The sequence below is a fragment of the Carettochelys insculpta genome, chromosome 2 (genome assembly GCF_033958435.1).
Source record: "Carettochelys insculpta isolate YL-2023 chromosome 2, ASM3395843v1, whole genome shotgun sequence".
NCBI classification, from domain to species: domain Eukaryota; kingdom Metazoa; phylum Chordata; order Testudines; family Carettochelyidae; genus Carettochelys; species Carettochelys insculpta.
The window spans coordinates 219,157,135-219,173,704 of record NC_134138.1 but is presented as its reverse complement, the minus strand read 5'-3'; the positions used below and the strand labels follow the sequence as shown (position 1 = coordinate 219,173,704).

At 43.1% G+C, this 16,570-nt stretch overlaps 1 protein-coding gene across 2 annotated transcripts in view; it reads right to left on the bottom strand.

Moving 5' to 3' along the window:
• The window catches only part of RAPGEF5 (Rap guanine nucleotide exchange factor 5), a 251,304-nt gene that overhangs the window by 189,307 nt on the left and 45,427 nt on the right, over positions 1 to 16,570 (bottom strand). For both annotated transcript variants that reach the window (XM_074986184.1, XM_074986185.1), the window contains exons 2-5: positions 6,696 to 6,746; positions 6,251 to 6,357; positions 5,622 to 5,743; positions 3,469 to 3,640 (exon numbers count right to left, since the gene is read on the bottom strand). In XM_074986184.1, coding sequence (XP_074842285.1) covers positions 3,469 to 3,640; positions 5,622 to 5,743; positions 6,251 to 6,357; positions 6,696 to 6,746 — 452 coding nt within the window. The remainder of the gene's footprint in view (positions 1 to 3,468; positions 3,641 to 5,621; positions 5,744 to 6,250; positions 6,358 to 6,695; positions 6,747 to 16,570) is intronic.

Genomic DNA, 16,570 nt, shown 5'->3' with positions numbered 1-16,570 from the left:
TGCACAACATATGTGACTCCAGGCAGAAGACTTTCCCGTCCATCTGGAATTCTGAGGCTGAAGCTATTGGGCAGGCTTACCTGCAGCTGCCTACACAACCATTACCAGTAGCCACACTGAGGCAGCAGCAATAAGGGACACTTTAAAAAATAGCTTCACGAATGATCTGTAACGCACGTTACCGATGTATATCTCTGACATAAAGCCAATAAAGCATACTGTGTCTTAATGAATGAATTGGTGGGAGGCGGTTAAGCTGCAATAAGTAGAATACATGTGGTGGGCAGCTGCGCCTTCAGCCCTCCCCCAACCACCTAATTCCCTCAGCCACTTGTCTGCTGTGGACCTGAGAGTAGCAGTGGACAGCTGTGCCTGCAGCCCTCACCCAACCCAGATAATGATGTGTGTTTCCCCCCCACCCCAACTCCTGCACGCCACAAAATCACACCAAGCTCAAAGGAATGATTTTATTTTGGTGGGAGGAGAGGTTTAGGTAGCAGGGAAAAGAAGCCTTCTCAAGGGTGCTTGAACAGCCTTTGCTGTAGCCCCTGGAGCAGCAAGCTATCCTTGCCCTCCCTCCCAGCGTTCAGTGACTGCGATGATGGGGGGCGGGTGACCTCTCTTCAGGGGACTCTCGGCACCAGGTATCCGCTCCTACAGTTCTCTGTTGGGTATCTTGCTGCAGCTGCAGCAGGGACCGCAGGACCCTCCTTTGCTCGGTCACTGCCATTACGAGCTTTGCCACAGCTTCAGTCTGCTTTGCCGCTTGCTGCTGCTGGAAATCGAGCATTCTCTGCTGCAACTCAGCTTGACTCAGATGCCACTGAGCTGTACTATGACACCATTGAGCAGTGTCCTTTGCCAGCTTGGTGTGCTCAGCTTCATTCCTTTCCATGTGCTGCAGGATAACATCCTGCTTGCACTTCTTTCTCCTTGTGTTCCTCTCTCCTATGCTGGGCATTGCCTCTGGAAAGCGAAGGTCAAAATTAAGGTACAATTCACATAATGTGCTTTGAAATGGAATGAATAAGTTACCTTTCTGAAGGCTGCTAAAGGCTTATTAAGGATGGGACAGTAAGTGCACATTTCACAATACATCATTTGACATCACTTATCCAACGTGTTTCTTTGTGGACATAGTAAGCTACAAGCAAGTGTTCATTTTTTGGGGGGAAGGGGAGGTCTGCAAACCAGAGGAAGCTGCCAGGTGTCCTGGGGGAGTCCTGGGGCAGGGAAAATTTTCTTCTGGCCGTTCATGGAGGAATCCTCCTCAATGATCAAGCTGCGTAGAGGGGATGGTGGGGAAGGGTTCAATTACAGCCACGTGGACAGCTGCCTGGAGGGAATTCAATGTACAATAAAATAAAGAAAAAAAATGAATAATCCAAAGAAGTGTTGGTTGGAAAGGGACATGGGAGGGGAAATGCCCAGCAGAGCACTGCAGCCTCAGGGCACAGGGGATTCCTGAAAAAATGAAAAGAAAATGCTGGGTGGAAAGGGACATGGGAGGAAAGAAGCCCCACAGAGCCTGCAAACCATGTTTGGGGGTAGTGGGGGAGGAGCACCTGTCGGCTGCTGCAGGCAAATGTAAAGGGGATGGAAGCATGTTTAAAAAAAAAAAGTGTCATGCAAATTCCTGTATTTCTGCAGGTTGCCAAAGAAGACATCACCCTCCTAAAACTAACAGATGTGGAGAAAGAACAGCTACTCCTGCTGGGGGACCAAAAGCCTGGAAAATTTGGTAAAATGCTGTGTGGCACCATGACACCAGATCGCTATCTGGTTGCCTGCCATGGCAAGGTGTGCTACCATGAAAGCCACAACAAGTCAGACCTGCCCAAGAACCTTGTGAAAAAATTACAAGAGTGCCTGGATGAGGCCTCAAAGGAGAGCTCCGAAAAGGAGAAGTGCTCCATGCCAAGAAACATTTACACACTGTTCTGAGGGGCACAGAACCACAGCTAGCAAACCTGTACCCATACAAAACCCTACAGCTATACCCACTCCCAACCTGCTTCTAGCATGCGGAATAAATGCTCACCCAAACTGCTTGGTCCAGAGGCCTCAGAGACCAGCATGGAGGGAAACGGTTCCAAGTCGATGGTGAAGAGCTCTGGGCTGGCTGGAAGAACTTCCTCAGTCCCTTGCTCCCTTCCTCCTCTCCATTGCCACTTCCTCTGAGGCACCCGGCTTCTCTGGGCTCAAACCAAACTCCACACCAGGGCCTCCAGAAGTGTCGTGATTCAGATCAGGCTCTGTAATGGGGTCACTCCCCATAAGCATGTACAGCTGTTCATATTAGCAGCAGGTCCATGGAGCATCCCCTTAGTGCTGGTTGGCTTCCCAGACTTTTTGATAGGCCCAACGGAGTTCTTTCACTTTCACCCAGCATTGCACAGAGCCCCCAGAGTAACCTCAGGTGGTTACCTCCTGTGACATCTGATTACAGATTGCCACATTCTCTTGGCCACCCAAAGTCTCTTTGCCACCAATTAGTCTCCCCAAATAGCAAGAAGATCCAGAATCTCCAGGAGGGTCCACGCTGGGGCTGCCTTGTGACCCCAAGATGCACGAGGCAGATCACTACCCAGAGTGCTCATGATTGCAGATGGCTGACAATGAAATTGCTACCATGCAGCGCAATGAGATGGGCAAAGCAACTTTTTCATAATGGGAACCTTTTATATTTGTAGGGCTAAGCGCTGCTGAATCCAATTCAAATTCAAATTCTAATTCAATCCAAACTTCACAGGCTTCCTGTGACCTTCTTCCTGCACACCTGGATGGAGAGCAGTGTACAGTGAAGCAGCCATAGAGGGAGGGTCACCACCTAGCTTTGTGGGGTACATACAGGATACTTCTGGAGGCGAATATATTTGAATTAAGGACATGGTGCTTCCACCCAAGCCTTTATTTGAGATTTTAAATTCAAAATTGACTCTGTACCCATCCCGTAATATTAATATTTAGTTATCTGTATTACAGCTCAAAAAATTGAGCTAATAGTATTAACTGTGAAGAGAGTGATATTTTAATATCAGCCTAACTCCTTCAAATTCTATTTTATCTCATAGTGTAGACACAGCCTATGTCTCCTGACTCTGGCTCATGCATCTTACACATATCTACCCACACTGACTTTGTAGACGCTGAGTTTAGCAAACCTGTCAATATAAGAAATAACCCCAACTTGGAAGCTGTTACATGTAGCCACAAATTTGTATATAGTCTGTCATCTTTACCTAGGTATTTACACTCAGCAAAAATTACTAAGAGGATGTAAAACAACAAGAAGTCCTGTGGCACCTTATAGACTAATAGATATTTTGGAGCATAAGCTTTCATGGGCAACAACTTGCTTCATCAGACGCATGAGTGGAGGGTTCCAGAGGAAGATTTAAAAATATGGGCTTATGAAAAGGAGGGAGTTCCAGTCAAAAGGAGGGCCAGAGTTGAGGACATACTTACAGATTGCATACAGCAGTTCTGGGTGAAGTAAGAGGCACTAGCTGTAGTAAGAGTTTTACACCATTTTGCCAACCTTCTTCCCTTTCGAATTCACAGAAAAGGTAAGTGCATTCATCAGCTGAGAACTGGTAGAAAACATGAGGAGTGTCTTGAAAATAGACTTGCCTGTCCACTGCATGAAAAAACAGAACAACATATCTTTTAAAGCTTTTTCTATCAACTTTACTCAACCATTTACATACATATTAAGTACAAACAATGCTTACTTTGATGACCATCAAGAACAAAATTCTTAAAACTGAACTTCGAAGCAATTATATAGGCTATGCCTACACTAGCCCCACCCTTTCGAAAGGGGGATGCTAATGAGACACTTCCAGATGTGCTAATGAGGTGCTGCAATGAATATGCAGCACCCTCATCAGCATAACGGCAGCTGTGGCACTTCGAAAGTGCCGCTTTCAATTGCACACGGCTCATCTACATGTGGTCCTTTTTGAAAGGACCCTGCACATTTTGAAATCCCCTTATTCCTATTTGGTTATAGGAATAAGGGGATTTTGAAGTGTGTTGGGGCCTTTCAAAAAGGACCCCTTGTAGACAAGCTGCACGTGATCAAAAGTGGCACTCTCGAAGTGCCACAACTGCCATTATGCTAATGAGGTGCTGCATATTCATTGCAGGACCTCCTTAGCATATCCCCAAGTCTCTCATTAGCAACCCCCTTTCAAAAGTGTGCAGCTAGTGTAGACATAGCCATCGAGTCTAGCTTCAGTTAATTTCATCCAAGTGATGCACCCAAAAGGAAAAAAATTGCTGAGCGATAGAACATCCAACTTCCTGGAGTTTAAGACCATGGAGTGGGGATACTTAAGGAAGAGAGAGAGAGCTCTGCCTTTAAGGGGCCTAATGGTTACAGAGGGGAGTCCTTCACCCAGCACATTTATAAACATTGTTTTACATTAGCCTCCAGCTCATTTCTTCTGCTGAACATTTCTCTATACGATAGAAAGATCATGGGCAGAAAAAGGATACATGAAGAACAGGAGGAGGGTTAAACTTCAGAAAAAAATAAAAAACAAAGTTCAACAAACAGATCAAATACTTTAAATAGTCATTCTCCCTTCTCAATGCACACATCATAAATTCATCCTATTTAAAAATATGTCAGGCTAGATTCAGTCCCACATGACACCACTCCTGCCAGCACAGGGCTCTCAGAACCATAACACCCATCCTGCAGGAGAAAGTGATAGCATGATGATTCTTGGCTGACACACCAGGGAAGGAACCAAGACCTCCACAGCTAAAAGCACGACAAGCTACAGCTAAGGAGTCAAGGCTCCCTAGCTTGTACTATGGAAGACTCCTATCTTCAGTACATCAGGCACATGCATTCACCAGTAGGTTAAATAAGCACAACATTTCTTACGTCTTTTGTACTTTGAAAGGAGTGAGGAAAACTCACTAGCAGAGACCCAAAAAAGCACAAATCAGGAATAAGCATCGACAGGATAGTCAGGTGGTGCAGTGATTCAGTGGCTATGGAGCCCCTGGACACAACGTAAAGCTCTTTTCCCATGGAAAAATCCCTGGTTCTACTGATGTCAACATCAATACCTGCATTCCAGACTTCTAGGCCAGACTCTGCCCTATTTTAATCCGTACCCAATGGGGCAACGGAGAGAAAGGGTGAATTTTGCCAAACGTAGTGATCAATGAGTTGAAAATACCTCTTTATCTACTGTGCTCAATTCTCTAATTTTGAAGAGAAAAATAACCACACTAGTCACTAAAAAAGACACCTGATGAACCAGTGATTTATAGTGACAAAGCTACTGCTGATGTGCTGAAAACAATGTGAACCACCTGAAGAAAAAAGTATGAAATGTATATGCATATCATCTGCAAAATGGTAAACAGGCCACAGCATTTCCAAAGCAGACTAGAGAAAACTGAGTCTGAACTGGATTATATCTTGTATTTAAGTGAAACATCACATGGATAAACCTATACTAAATTAAAGGAAATTACCTCATAATTAAAAACAATCGACATTTTTTGTTTTCCTCCTCTTTCCCAGCAAACATAAATCTCATTTTATGTACAAATGCCTTACTGACCATGATAGGACATGTTTCCATAACACTGACCTGATAACACAATTCCCATATCCAGCAGGAGCTGCCATACACCAACTGCTGTAGATCTGCACTTAACAAAAGGGCAGTGCTCCAGCAGCCAGTCTACCAGTTCTGATCCAACACAGCTGCTCCTAAAAGAAGCAGGATATTTATTTTAAATTCATATTGTATTCCACAACATTAGTGTTTGACTATATACAAAAATCATTCATAAGATTGTGCAGCAGGTATTAACTGGGTACGCACATGCACAGGTTGAACCTCTCTAATCCGCAGCTCTCTCATTCAGCAATTTCCATGGCCTAGAATGATTTCAGCTAGCTGGATGACCGCTTATCATGGGTGTGGCCAAGTCTCCCCTGGTCCCATAAAATTGGTTTACAGTCACCAGTCCTGACTCTCAGTGTTCTGTGCTGTTATTTAGCTGTAATTTACCTCTAAATGTCTTCTAAGATCCCAGTAAGCTATGGAAGTGTTGGTAATGATTCTAGATAATATTGACTTCCTGTCATCCAGCAAATTCTCTCGTCTGGCACTAGTCAGGTCCCAAGAGAGACAGATGAGAGAGGTTCAAGTGTGTCAGGGCACAGACCTACACAAATAAAGACAATGCAATCGGAGCAAATTAACTTTGTTACCTGCAGATCCCTGTAAGGCACACCCTGTCTTTAATCAGGTCAGAAGCTTGAACTGTAAAAATATTCCTGAGAGCTCTGCCAGCACAGGAAGAACTCGCTCCATAAATCTAAAATGAAAAAGAGAAATTGCTTGGTTACCTAGGTACAGAAAGTTAGAACACTTAAATATACAAAAAGTTACCAAATTAAGTTAAACTTGTGTAGACATGATCAAAAATGGTATGATGTGAATCTACATTTTGCTTTGCACCATGAGAGGTATACAGATTTATCTATACTGGTAAATATTTTCTAATATAGAAAAGCCAAAAATTGTACAAGTGGCTCTACACACAGGGTAGACTCACAAATTATTCAAAAATCATGATTAACCAAAAGGAAATAAAAAATGATTCTTACTCCTGATTTTTTAGTATGTGGACTTAAAACAATGCTTTAAAAATACCTTGTTTGAAGGGTTTTCCAGATATGGATTTGAAATTCGTCTGGACAAATTCTGTAAAAGAGATATTAATAAGGTCATTATCTGTAACTAAAAACAGAAGTAAGAAAAAGTTAGCTCATTTATTTGTTGAAATGTGGGTGAAAAAACTTTGAAATCACACGACGTGTCTTGTGTGGCTTCATTCTAGTCCTTTGTGCACATTTGTTCACATCATAAAGACCTGTAACAGCCCAGTATTTTTAACGATCTAAAAAGGGAGGTGAGCAGTAAGATAGTGCAATGCAGATGATACAAAATGATTCAGGACCAGAGCAAATTGTAATGAATGTCGAGAGAAATAAACTATCTAAATGAATAGTAACAGAGAGTAAGCTGTGCTAGTCTATACACTATCAAAACAAAAAGCAGTCAAGTAGCACTTTAAAGACTAGTAAAATAGTTTATTAGGTGAGCTTTCGTGGGACAGACCCACTTCTTCAGACCATAGCCAGACCAGAACAGACTCAATATTTAAGACACAGAGAACCAAAAACAGTAAGCAAGGAGGACAAATCAGAAAAAGATAATCAAGGTGAGCAAATCAGAGAGTGGAAGGGTGGGGGGGAAGATCAAGAATTAGATTGAGTCAAGTATGCAGATGAGCCCCTATAGTGACTCAGAAAGTTCCCATCACGATTTAAACCATGTGTTAATGTGCCAAATTTGAATATAAAAGTCAGCTCGTCCACTTCTCTCTCTAAAGACCTACAACCTATTCTTAATCAGCATGCTACACTCCAGAAGGCCCTGGGTGACATGCCTGTTCTCTCCTACAGACAACCTCCCAACCTCATGAGGATCCTTACTCATAGCCACAGCCTATACCCCAGGAACACCAGTCCTGGAACCTTTCCGGGCAACAAAGCCCGCTGCCAGCTTTGTCCACATATCTTCTCTGGAAATACCATCACTGGACCTAACCAGGTTATTCACAGAATCACGGGCACTTTCTCATGCTCCTCTACTAACATCATATATGCCATCATGTGTCAACAATGCCAAGATGCTTTGTATATTGGACAGACTTCTAACTCCCTTAGACAAAGGGTCAACAGGCACAAAACAGACATCAAAACTCTCCAGATCCACAAACCAGTTAGTCAACCTTTTAATGGAATGGGGCATTCTGTCAATGACCTCAAGGTGTGTGTGTAACTAAAGAGAAATTATCGCACCGTTTTACAGAGAGAAGTGGACGAGCTGACTTTTATATTCAAATTCGGCACATTAACACATGGTTTAAATCGTGATGGGAACTTTCTGAGTCCCCTCCACTCTCTGATTTGCTCACCTTGATTATCTTTTTCTGATTTGTCCTCCTTGCTTACTGTTTTTGGTTCTCTGTGTCTTAAATATTGAGTCTGTTCTGGTCTGGCTATGGTCTGAAGAAGTGGGTCTGTCCCACGAAAGCTCACCTAATAAACTATTTTGCTAGTCTTTAAAGTGCTACTTGACTGCTTTTTGTTTTGATAGTGTATAGACTAGCACAGCTTACTCTCTGTTACTATTCATTTAGATAGTTTATTTCTCTCGACATTCATTACAATTTGCTCTGGTCCTGGAATCATTTTGTATCATCTGCATTGCACTATCTTACTGCTCACCTCCCTTTTTAGATCGTTAAAAATACTGGGCTGTTACAGGTCTTTATGATGTGAACAAATGTGCACAAAGGACTAGAATGAAGCCACACAAGACACGTCGTGTGATTTCAAAGTTTTTTTGTTTCTATCTAAAGGAATGAAGGAAAAAAACAAACAAAACCAACTAAACACTAAACACAGAAGTGTTGTGCTCACACCTGTCAGTGTGTTGAACTGAGACACCCAGTACCAGTAAACACAGGGCCATCCCAACCCACTTCACCCCTTCCCATAAGCCCTTCCTCTACACTACCTTAACCTCACCTCCTACTGCCTCTCCTTGGCTGTGTCTAGACTAGCTCCCAACTTTGAAGGGAGGATGGTAATTCGGGTGTTGAGAGATTGCTAATAAAGTGCTGCGGTGCATATGCAGCACTTCATTAGGCAAAATCTCCCCCACAGCAACTTCCAAGTGTGAAGTTGAGGAGTAAAGGGACTCCAAAGGAGCACAGGCACTTCAAAGTACCCATGGCTACACGCAAGTCAGCACTTTGAAGTTTCACACTTCGAAGTTGCTGTGGGGGAGATTTTGCCTAATGAAGTGTGAAACTTCGAAGTGCTGACTTGCGTGTAGCCATGGGTACTTTGAAGTGCCTGTGCTCCTTTGGAGTCCCTTTACTCCTCAACTTCACACTTGGAAGTTGCTGTGGGAGAGATTTTGCCTAATAAAGTGCTGCAGATGCACCGTAGCACTTTATTAGTAATCTCCCAACACCGGAATTACCATCCTCCCTTCAAAGTTGGGGGCTAGTCTAGATACAGCCCTTGTGTCCCATCCATGAAGAGCCCTCCCCAGAGCTACTTGACCTAGGGGATTATATGGGGGGCCTAGTGCAGGGCAGCAGGGCTCTCCCCCGACATTCACTGCAGCAGTGGGAGCTGAAGCTGCAGGAGTGGAGCAATGCAGAAACCTGCTCCACTTCACTGCCATCTCCAACCTGTATTGCTCCACTGCACCACAGCAGGATGAAGTGGAGCACTTCAGCCCCACTTGGGAGAGTGGAGTGGGCCGAGGCCAAGGCACTCCAGTTCCTGCCACTGCGGTGAAGTGGAGTAATCCAGCTGGAAGAGGACAGTGAAGCAGTGCAGGCTGCTACATGTGTCACTCCAAGTTCCAGGCTCCCACCTCCGTCAGTGAATGTGGAGAGTGGGGGGGTACTACCCATGCTGTGGTCCCAAGCCAGTCCCTCCCTCAGGTCATCCCCCTGGCTATGGGAGCCTGTCCCATACGTAGGACAGTTGTGGCAGCAATCACAGGGCCTTCCCAAACCATCCTACGTCTCAGGGAACCAGGTGAAGCATGGACTCAGCTCAGCTGATGATGAGACATCTATGGTAGAGGAGACAGGACAAGACTAAGCCATACTTCTGCCTCTGACCATGTCCCAGCAGCTCATTGCTCCCATCCACTTTCTACCTTTCTCCTATAAACCAAACCAAACCAAATAAAAAAAAAAAAGCTAAATCATAACTATGTCAGTGGCAAAGTTAGGACATTCCAGACAAAGTTGTGTAATCAGTAAGGCCCCAGAGTTATGACATACTGCAACTTAAGAACTGCCTGGACATCAAGGGGTTTTTTTTCTTTTTTTTTTTTTGTTTTGTTTTTTTAAAAGAGGACAGACCAGAGGTGGAGTGAATTAAAAAAGCAAGATCTCTTCAAGCTTTTCAAATAGTCTGAGGCAGTGCAGTTTCTGCAGTATTTCACAGGAGCATGCGGTTCGTGAAATCAAAGTTACTTCCTTTTTCCTTGCCTGTAAATTAATTTTAAAACTCCACCAAATTCTGTGATAAAAGGCAGCCAGATGGGGTAATGGGAAAACAGGCAACCAGAGTGAATCAATGAAGTTATATGTATAAAAATGAAGTAGACTATCAGGGATACAACCTGGGGTGGAATACTGTGTACACTTTAATGACAGGCTTATCCCATCGGGCAAGCCTGCTCAGGAAAGAATTGTTCATATTGTTTTAGTTTAGTTTAGTGATAATATGAAGAAGCAAGTCTTTATTTATAAAATAATCAAGAAGTTTCATTCTACAATTTAATGCAAAACACCCATGCTGAAAGAGGCAATAAATGAAAATAAAATAGCATATTTCTAAGGACAAACAGAATAACCAGAGATGTAATTATAGTGAGACACAGTGGCCTCCCTCTGAACCGAAGAGAGGGACCACAGCATTCTCCCTTGTGGGTGGAGCCAAGCTAGCCCTGGCCCCCCAGCAGAAGCAAAGGGGAGGGACAGGAAGTATAAGAAAGTGTAAGAAGGGGCCCTTCAGGTCAACTGGGCCAGAACCAGCAAAGGCAGCAAATGTCTCTAGTCCCTGGCAAAGCTCCTGACTGCTAGCTCTGCAGCATCCTGCCCCTGGAGAAGACAGACGGTAAGGAAAAGTTTCTGTGACTACCATCTGCCACTTACGCGTGAGGGGACTGAAACTTACTGCAAAGACAGTGAATCCACACCTGTGAACTGTGGTCAGAAGTAGCTCCAGAGTACCAGACATTAGTCAGGTTTTGCTGTTGCAGTAGGAGTCAGCATGTTTTGGCAGGATCCCTGCTGACCTAGTTGTGCAAATGTTAGCTCTGCAAATGTTAGGCCTGGGGCCTGCTGGAGTGGGTTGGGCCTGGGTGCCCCCTGCCACCAACCCCAGTGGCAGCCTACTTAACTTAGGCCAGGTGGCTTGCCCCTTGTTTGTGACTTGCCCCAGCTAAAAGGCTGCAAAGCGCTTAGACTTTTTACTATCTGCCTTAGCCAGAAGGCTAAGCTAAACACTGCTCAATTGCTTTCTGCTCTGCCTTGCTTAAAGGGCTATATCCCAGTCTATAGCTGCAGTCTGCCTTAACCAGAAGGCCCAGAAAGCTTGATTCTCTGCCCTAGCCATCTTTCATTCCACCTAAGTTTGCAGTGTCAGCTCCTAGTGTAAACAGTAACTGCACTGAAAACTGGAAGCTGAACAGAGTTCTGGTGATAAGTAATACATTTACTTTCTCTTGGGTGAGGACCCAAATCTGTCAATTGACATTAAAAGGAAATATACATGCTCACATACCTGCTTTACAGATTGTGACAAAGTTACAACTCATGTCCTTGTTTGGAAACAGGACCAAGATTGCTGTAAAGCAGCTCAGAAAGTGAACATGTCACTGTTGTTAACTTAAGTGGCAAACACTTCTGCTGTGTTTCACAGTCATCAATAGTTTCATACTGTCTTATAAGTTTCAGGTTTATACAGACCTAAAACGATTAAGAAAGTCTTTTGAACTGTGCTTAGTCGATACAATTTGTCATAAATGTAGAAGTTTCTTAGTTGGAAACATTAATCAGATTCTCTGACTAACATAATTTGTGTCAAAGTCAGTTAAAAGGGTTGACTACTGCAGCTCTATTAGGAAGCTGACCCTGCTGAATTGCCATGTAAGTCATTGACCAAAATATTTTATTCCTTTCCTTTGGACTGGTTTTCTTCTGTGTTAGAATCACCAGAGTTAAGAACCAATGATAGCAATTGCTTTTAAGTGTCATTTTCTGCTGTGGTTATTTGAAACCCTGAAAGTTATCATAGTGACCAATCTTCTAGTTTATTAGAAAAATCATAGTTCATTATTTCTACCTTCACATGTCCTATAGTATTGGTAGTTATTAAAAATAGTTAGTAAAACTCTGTAAATTTACCTTTAAAGTTCTTTTTCTTTAGTAAAGAATCAAAACTCAGAGCCCTAAGAAAGATGGTACAATTTATAAGAAATATGAGGTATAAAATAAACCTTAGTTAAGCAGCTGCTAACTCTCACAACTTCATCACAACACTTTCCTAAAGCTCCAGAGCTTATCAAGCACGTGATTAGGTGAGAATTTCAGCTTTCATTTATAAAACAAAACATTAACATTTCTAGTGCTTATGATTATAGAAAAAAGCTTTAAAATGGGACCAGAATGTCCTCTAAAGGCAATGTAAGAACCACACAATTTATTTTTCAATAGCAAGCTAGTTTGGGCAGGCTTGACTCCTGACTTTTGAATGTTTGAGTTAGCAATGCAGATGCTTACAACATACTTTCCCCTACACAGGACCTCAGCCTTGTTCAATGGATAGTATGAGCAGTGTTCATAGTCTAAGCTGCAGCAAGGCTGTTACCTGTAGGACCTTTCCTTGATGTAGTCTAGAAACTGGAATGCATTTAGAGAACAAGGGGAGTGCTTGAGGACAAAAAGTTTACCTTTTAGTTAAGGTAAGAAAAGTTCATCCAGCAGAACTGATTTTCCTGGCTCTGTAATCAAAATTTTGGCAGGTGGGCACTAATTATGCAATCTTCATTGAGTGTCAAGTGTGAGAGAACTCAGGTACAATTCTCAGAAGTGTGGGGAATTCACAGCTGCAACAGAAGTCAGTGGGATTAGCAGCTCAGAGAGTTTGCAATGACGTAAAATGGAACAAGCACAAGATTGAGCATTAGATAATCCCGAGTTCTAGTTCTGAACATGCATCATCTGGCAAGTTACTTTGTCTCATTTTCCCTCTTTGTAAAACTGGGATAACAATTCTCTTTTCTTTGCAGCTCCCCTGCAAGATAGACCTGTTACTATTTGTGAAGCACTCAGACTCTGGTGATGACCCCTATGGCCAATGTCAGTTGAAATGCATAATTTCATTTTCAAAAGAAAATTTACATGATATGTAATAAGTGAGGTCTTGGGCCACACATTGAATCATGAGGATAAAAAGGAAATATTTAAAAGCGGCCTTACTCTCTGAGGGCTGCCAGTCCTGTGCAGGTGTGATGGGTTCTGCCACCTTGGGATGTTACCTCATATGCTGAAGATACCACAGAGGGCACCTTTTCTGTCATCCTATGCATTCTTTAACCCTGTCTGGCTGAACCAGCCTCTTAAGCCTCCTCCAGCACACAGATAGGTATGGCTGCACACAGCTGCAGAATGATGTAGACACAGACCGATTCTGAGAAGGCTCAGCCTAAGGGATTTACCACAGCACCCACATAACCACCTCCATTGGAGTAGAAACCCAAAGTTGTATGACATTCACCTCCTCCCTCAGTGTGGAGGAAGACATGCATAACTTCCTGTCCTTCCTCCCCGTTTGAAGTTACATTAGCTGGATGATATTATAAACAAGAAAAGGTGGATTTCAAGTGGTCAAAGACGTAGCAAAAAAACCAAAGCAGACTACTAGTAAAATAAAGCAAAGTAAGCTTGACTTGCTAAAGAAGCAGGTTATAAGTAATAGTTCATCACCCCAGATATTGTTTTCGCTAGACTCCTCCAAAAGTCAGAGGTATCCTTCTTAGCCTGGGTCCAGCAGTTCTCATTCCCACCCCAGTTCCAGTCCTTTTGTTTCTAGGTGTTTTCAAGTATCCCTTTGGGTAGGGAGGCAAAGGAGAAGCAAACTGAAGACCTTGATTATTAGGTGGGTATCATTTGTTTGATTCCACCCCACATACACACCTCCTAGCGGAAAAGTTGAGCAATTAAAGATGGAAGTTAGTATCAGGGGACCAGGTCACCTGACTCCGTAGCATCACAGAATGCACGAGTCTGGTAGGATGGCTAAGTCTTTTCACAGTATATTGTCTTCACTGATGGGCCATCAGCCCTGTCTGGCTTTTCCATTGTTGTACCTAAAGTGTTTGCAGTGGACGTGACCCACAGTAGCTTAGTTGAAATGAAGAAAGTCGATAATCCTATCTTCAGATACAAATATTATACGTGCACAAAAACAGGATTATCGTTCACTAAATCATAACCTTTCCGACAATACTTTACATGAGTTATCTTGCATAAAGCCTATCTCCAACATACCTTATTCTTATAAGTATATTTTCATAAAACATATGAATGGTAATGTCACAGCATAGACTTAGGTTGAGGTCCTGCAGAAAAATAATATACAATCATGCAATTAAAGACCTAATTCTTGTGTTTCCTAATTTTCAAGCTCTTGACTTTGCAACCTACATGGCTGTTTAGAGATATGTATCTCAGCATAACTTTCATTCTTGCAAATCTGTTTTCACTCACAGAACACAAGAACTGGAAAAGACCTTGAGAGGTCATCAAGGTCATACATTAAGAAAAGCCTTTTGGTTTTTCATGAAAACAAATATTAAATACAATAGTGTGGTCAGTACTGGAACCAGAACAGAAAGAGGTTCAACCCAGAATTTCAGCCAAAAATAACAAAGACCCAAGCCACAACTCCTCTTTCCTGCAAACTTTTGAGAAATACTTTATACTCCCATGATATAGCTATATTTAGTAAAGATTTAGCACAAAATGGAGAATAAATAAAGGAGATTTCAGGGAGATATTTTATGATTACACAGGGTGTAGGAAATGTGGAAAGTCCCTGTTATTCATGCTGGAGAAACTTAATTAAATTATCTGACAAACAGAGGGAAATAGTTCACACAGCATGTAGTTGACTTTTGGAATTTACTGCCAGAGGACATCAGAGAGAGCCCTATTGAAGCTGGCTCCAGCCCAAATAAATAAAATGGTTAGTCTTTAAGGTGATACAGGACTGCTTGCTTTGTTTTGTAAAATTTGTATGTATTTAGAGGTGGGACTTTGGTTTGACTTCATATCTAAGCAGAAGCCATTTGTCTGTTGACTATGTCTACCTTAGTTCTTCTTTCCCTCTGCAGAAAGCTATTCCACCATGGCTAACATCCATGCCGTTCCACTAGGGGCAATCAGGTTTTAGGAAAATAATTCTTTTTGGTTTATTAGAGACAAGATAGGTGAAGTAATAGCTTTCTTTGGATCAACTTCTCTTGATGAGAGAGGCAAGCTTTTGAGCCACAGAAAGGTTTTCTTTGGGTTAGAAATAAAAATTTGGTTCATGTCAAACCAAAATTCTGAAGTTTCAACAAATCAAGCCACCTCTTTCAGGTCAAATAAAACATGCTTGCTTGATCCCAAATGGATTTTTTTCAGGCATTTGTAGAGGGCTATATTCAAAGTATCCTTTGTCCTTGGGCTAAAGAGAATGAGAAAAACTCCATAATCAGGCTGTTAGGGCACTCACCTGGGATGTGGAAGATCCAAAGTCAAGCCCCAACTACTTCAATGTCTTTATTTACGAAAAACAGAACAGCTTCAGCAGGAGACTCAGAAGCCTTGTCTACACTGGAAGCAGAAGGTAACATAGGGGCACTGGAACTAAAACTAAGTGCCACAGTGAACAGCATGTTGTCTCCATACTTAGGTGTGTGGCTATAGGCAAGATTGCAAGGCTCTGTCAGGGGACAGACAACAGAGAAAAGCTACAGACGTGAGGAGCTGCTGGAGTCTTTCCCCATCTCTGTTCCCAGAACCTTTCACCACAGGCTGCTGCTGGAGCCTTTCCCAGCCACAGGGAAGCTCTGGCAGTCCTCTGGCAGACTTCAGCTACCATGAGCAATTTGTGGGTAATCATGCCCAATGGTCAGAGCTAGAGTCAGGAGTCAGATACCAGAGGGTCCGAATCTGAAACAGACCAGAGAACAAGCTAGGAGTCACACATCCATAGGCAGGAAGCCAACAGGGCCAACATCCTTGCTGAGCCCCAAGTCAAGGCAGGTGGGTGCAGATATGGTTTGATTACTGGGAGATCAGTATTCATGATAAAAGAGAGGGCAAACCAAGGGTCAGAAGTCTGGAGGAAAGTGAGATCGGACACCCAAGTCTGGGATCTCCCACACAAAAGGAAGATAGGTGGGCAGTCCATGTTGTTGCTCAGATAACTCCTTGTTGTGACTTAAGTACTAGTGCCAGCCAATCTGTGGCACACTCATGAGCTGCTACACAAGGCTTTGCTAGTTGGTACTTCCTGCTGGGCCCAGCCGCACAGGCCTTCCTCCAGGAGCCCAGTGTAAGCCTCCTGTGGTCACATGGAGGTGTCAATGGCCCAAAACCCACATCGTCTCACCTAGACCCGAGTGCTCACATTGGCAGTGGGAAGACAGCATGTCACTACCCTTCTAAAACAATAGTATAAACTGGGTAGGCTGTGACACTAAGGCTTTGTCTCCACAGGGTGCTGCTGCTGGCAGGGTCATGTAAATGAGGGCACTCGACAATGCAAATGGACACTAATTTGCATAGTCACGCGAGATCACCGCCATGGCAAAGGCTTCTGTTGCTACAAAACAAGCCACGCAGATGGGTCTTTGTCAACAGCCTCTAATTC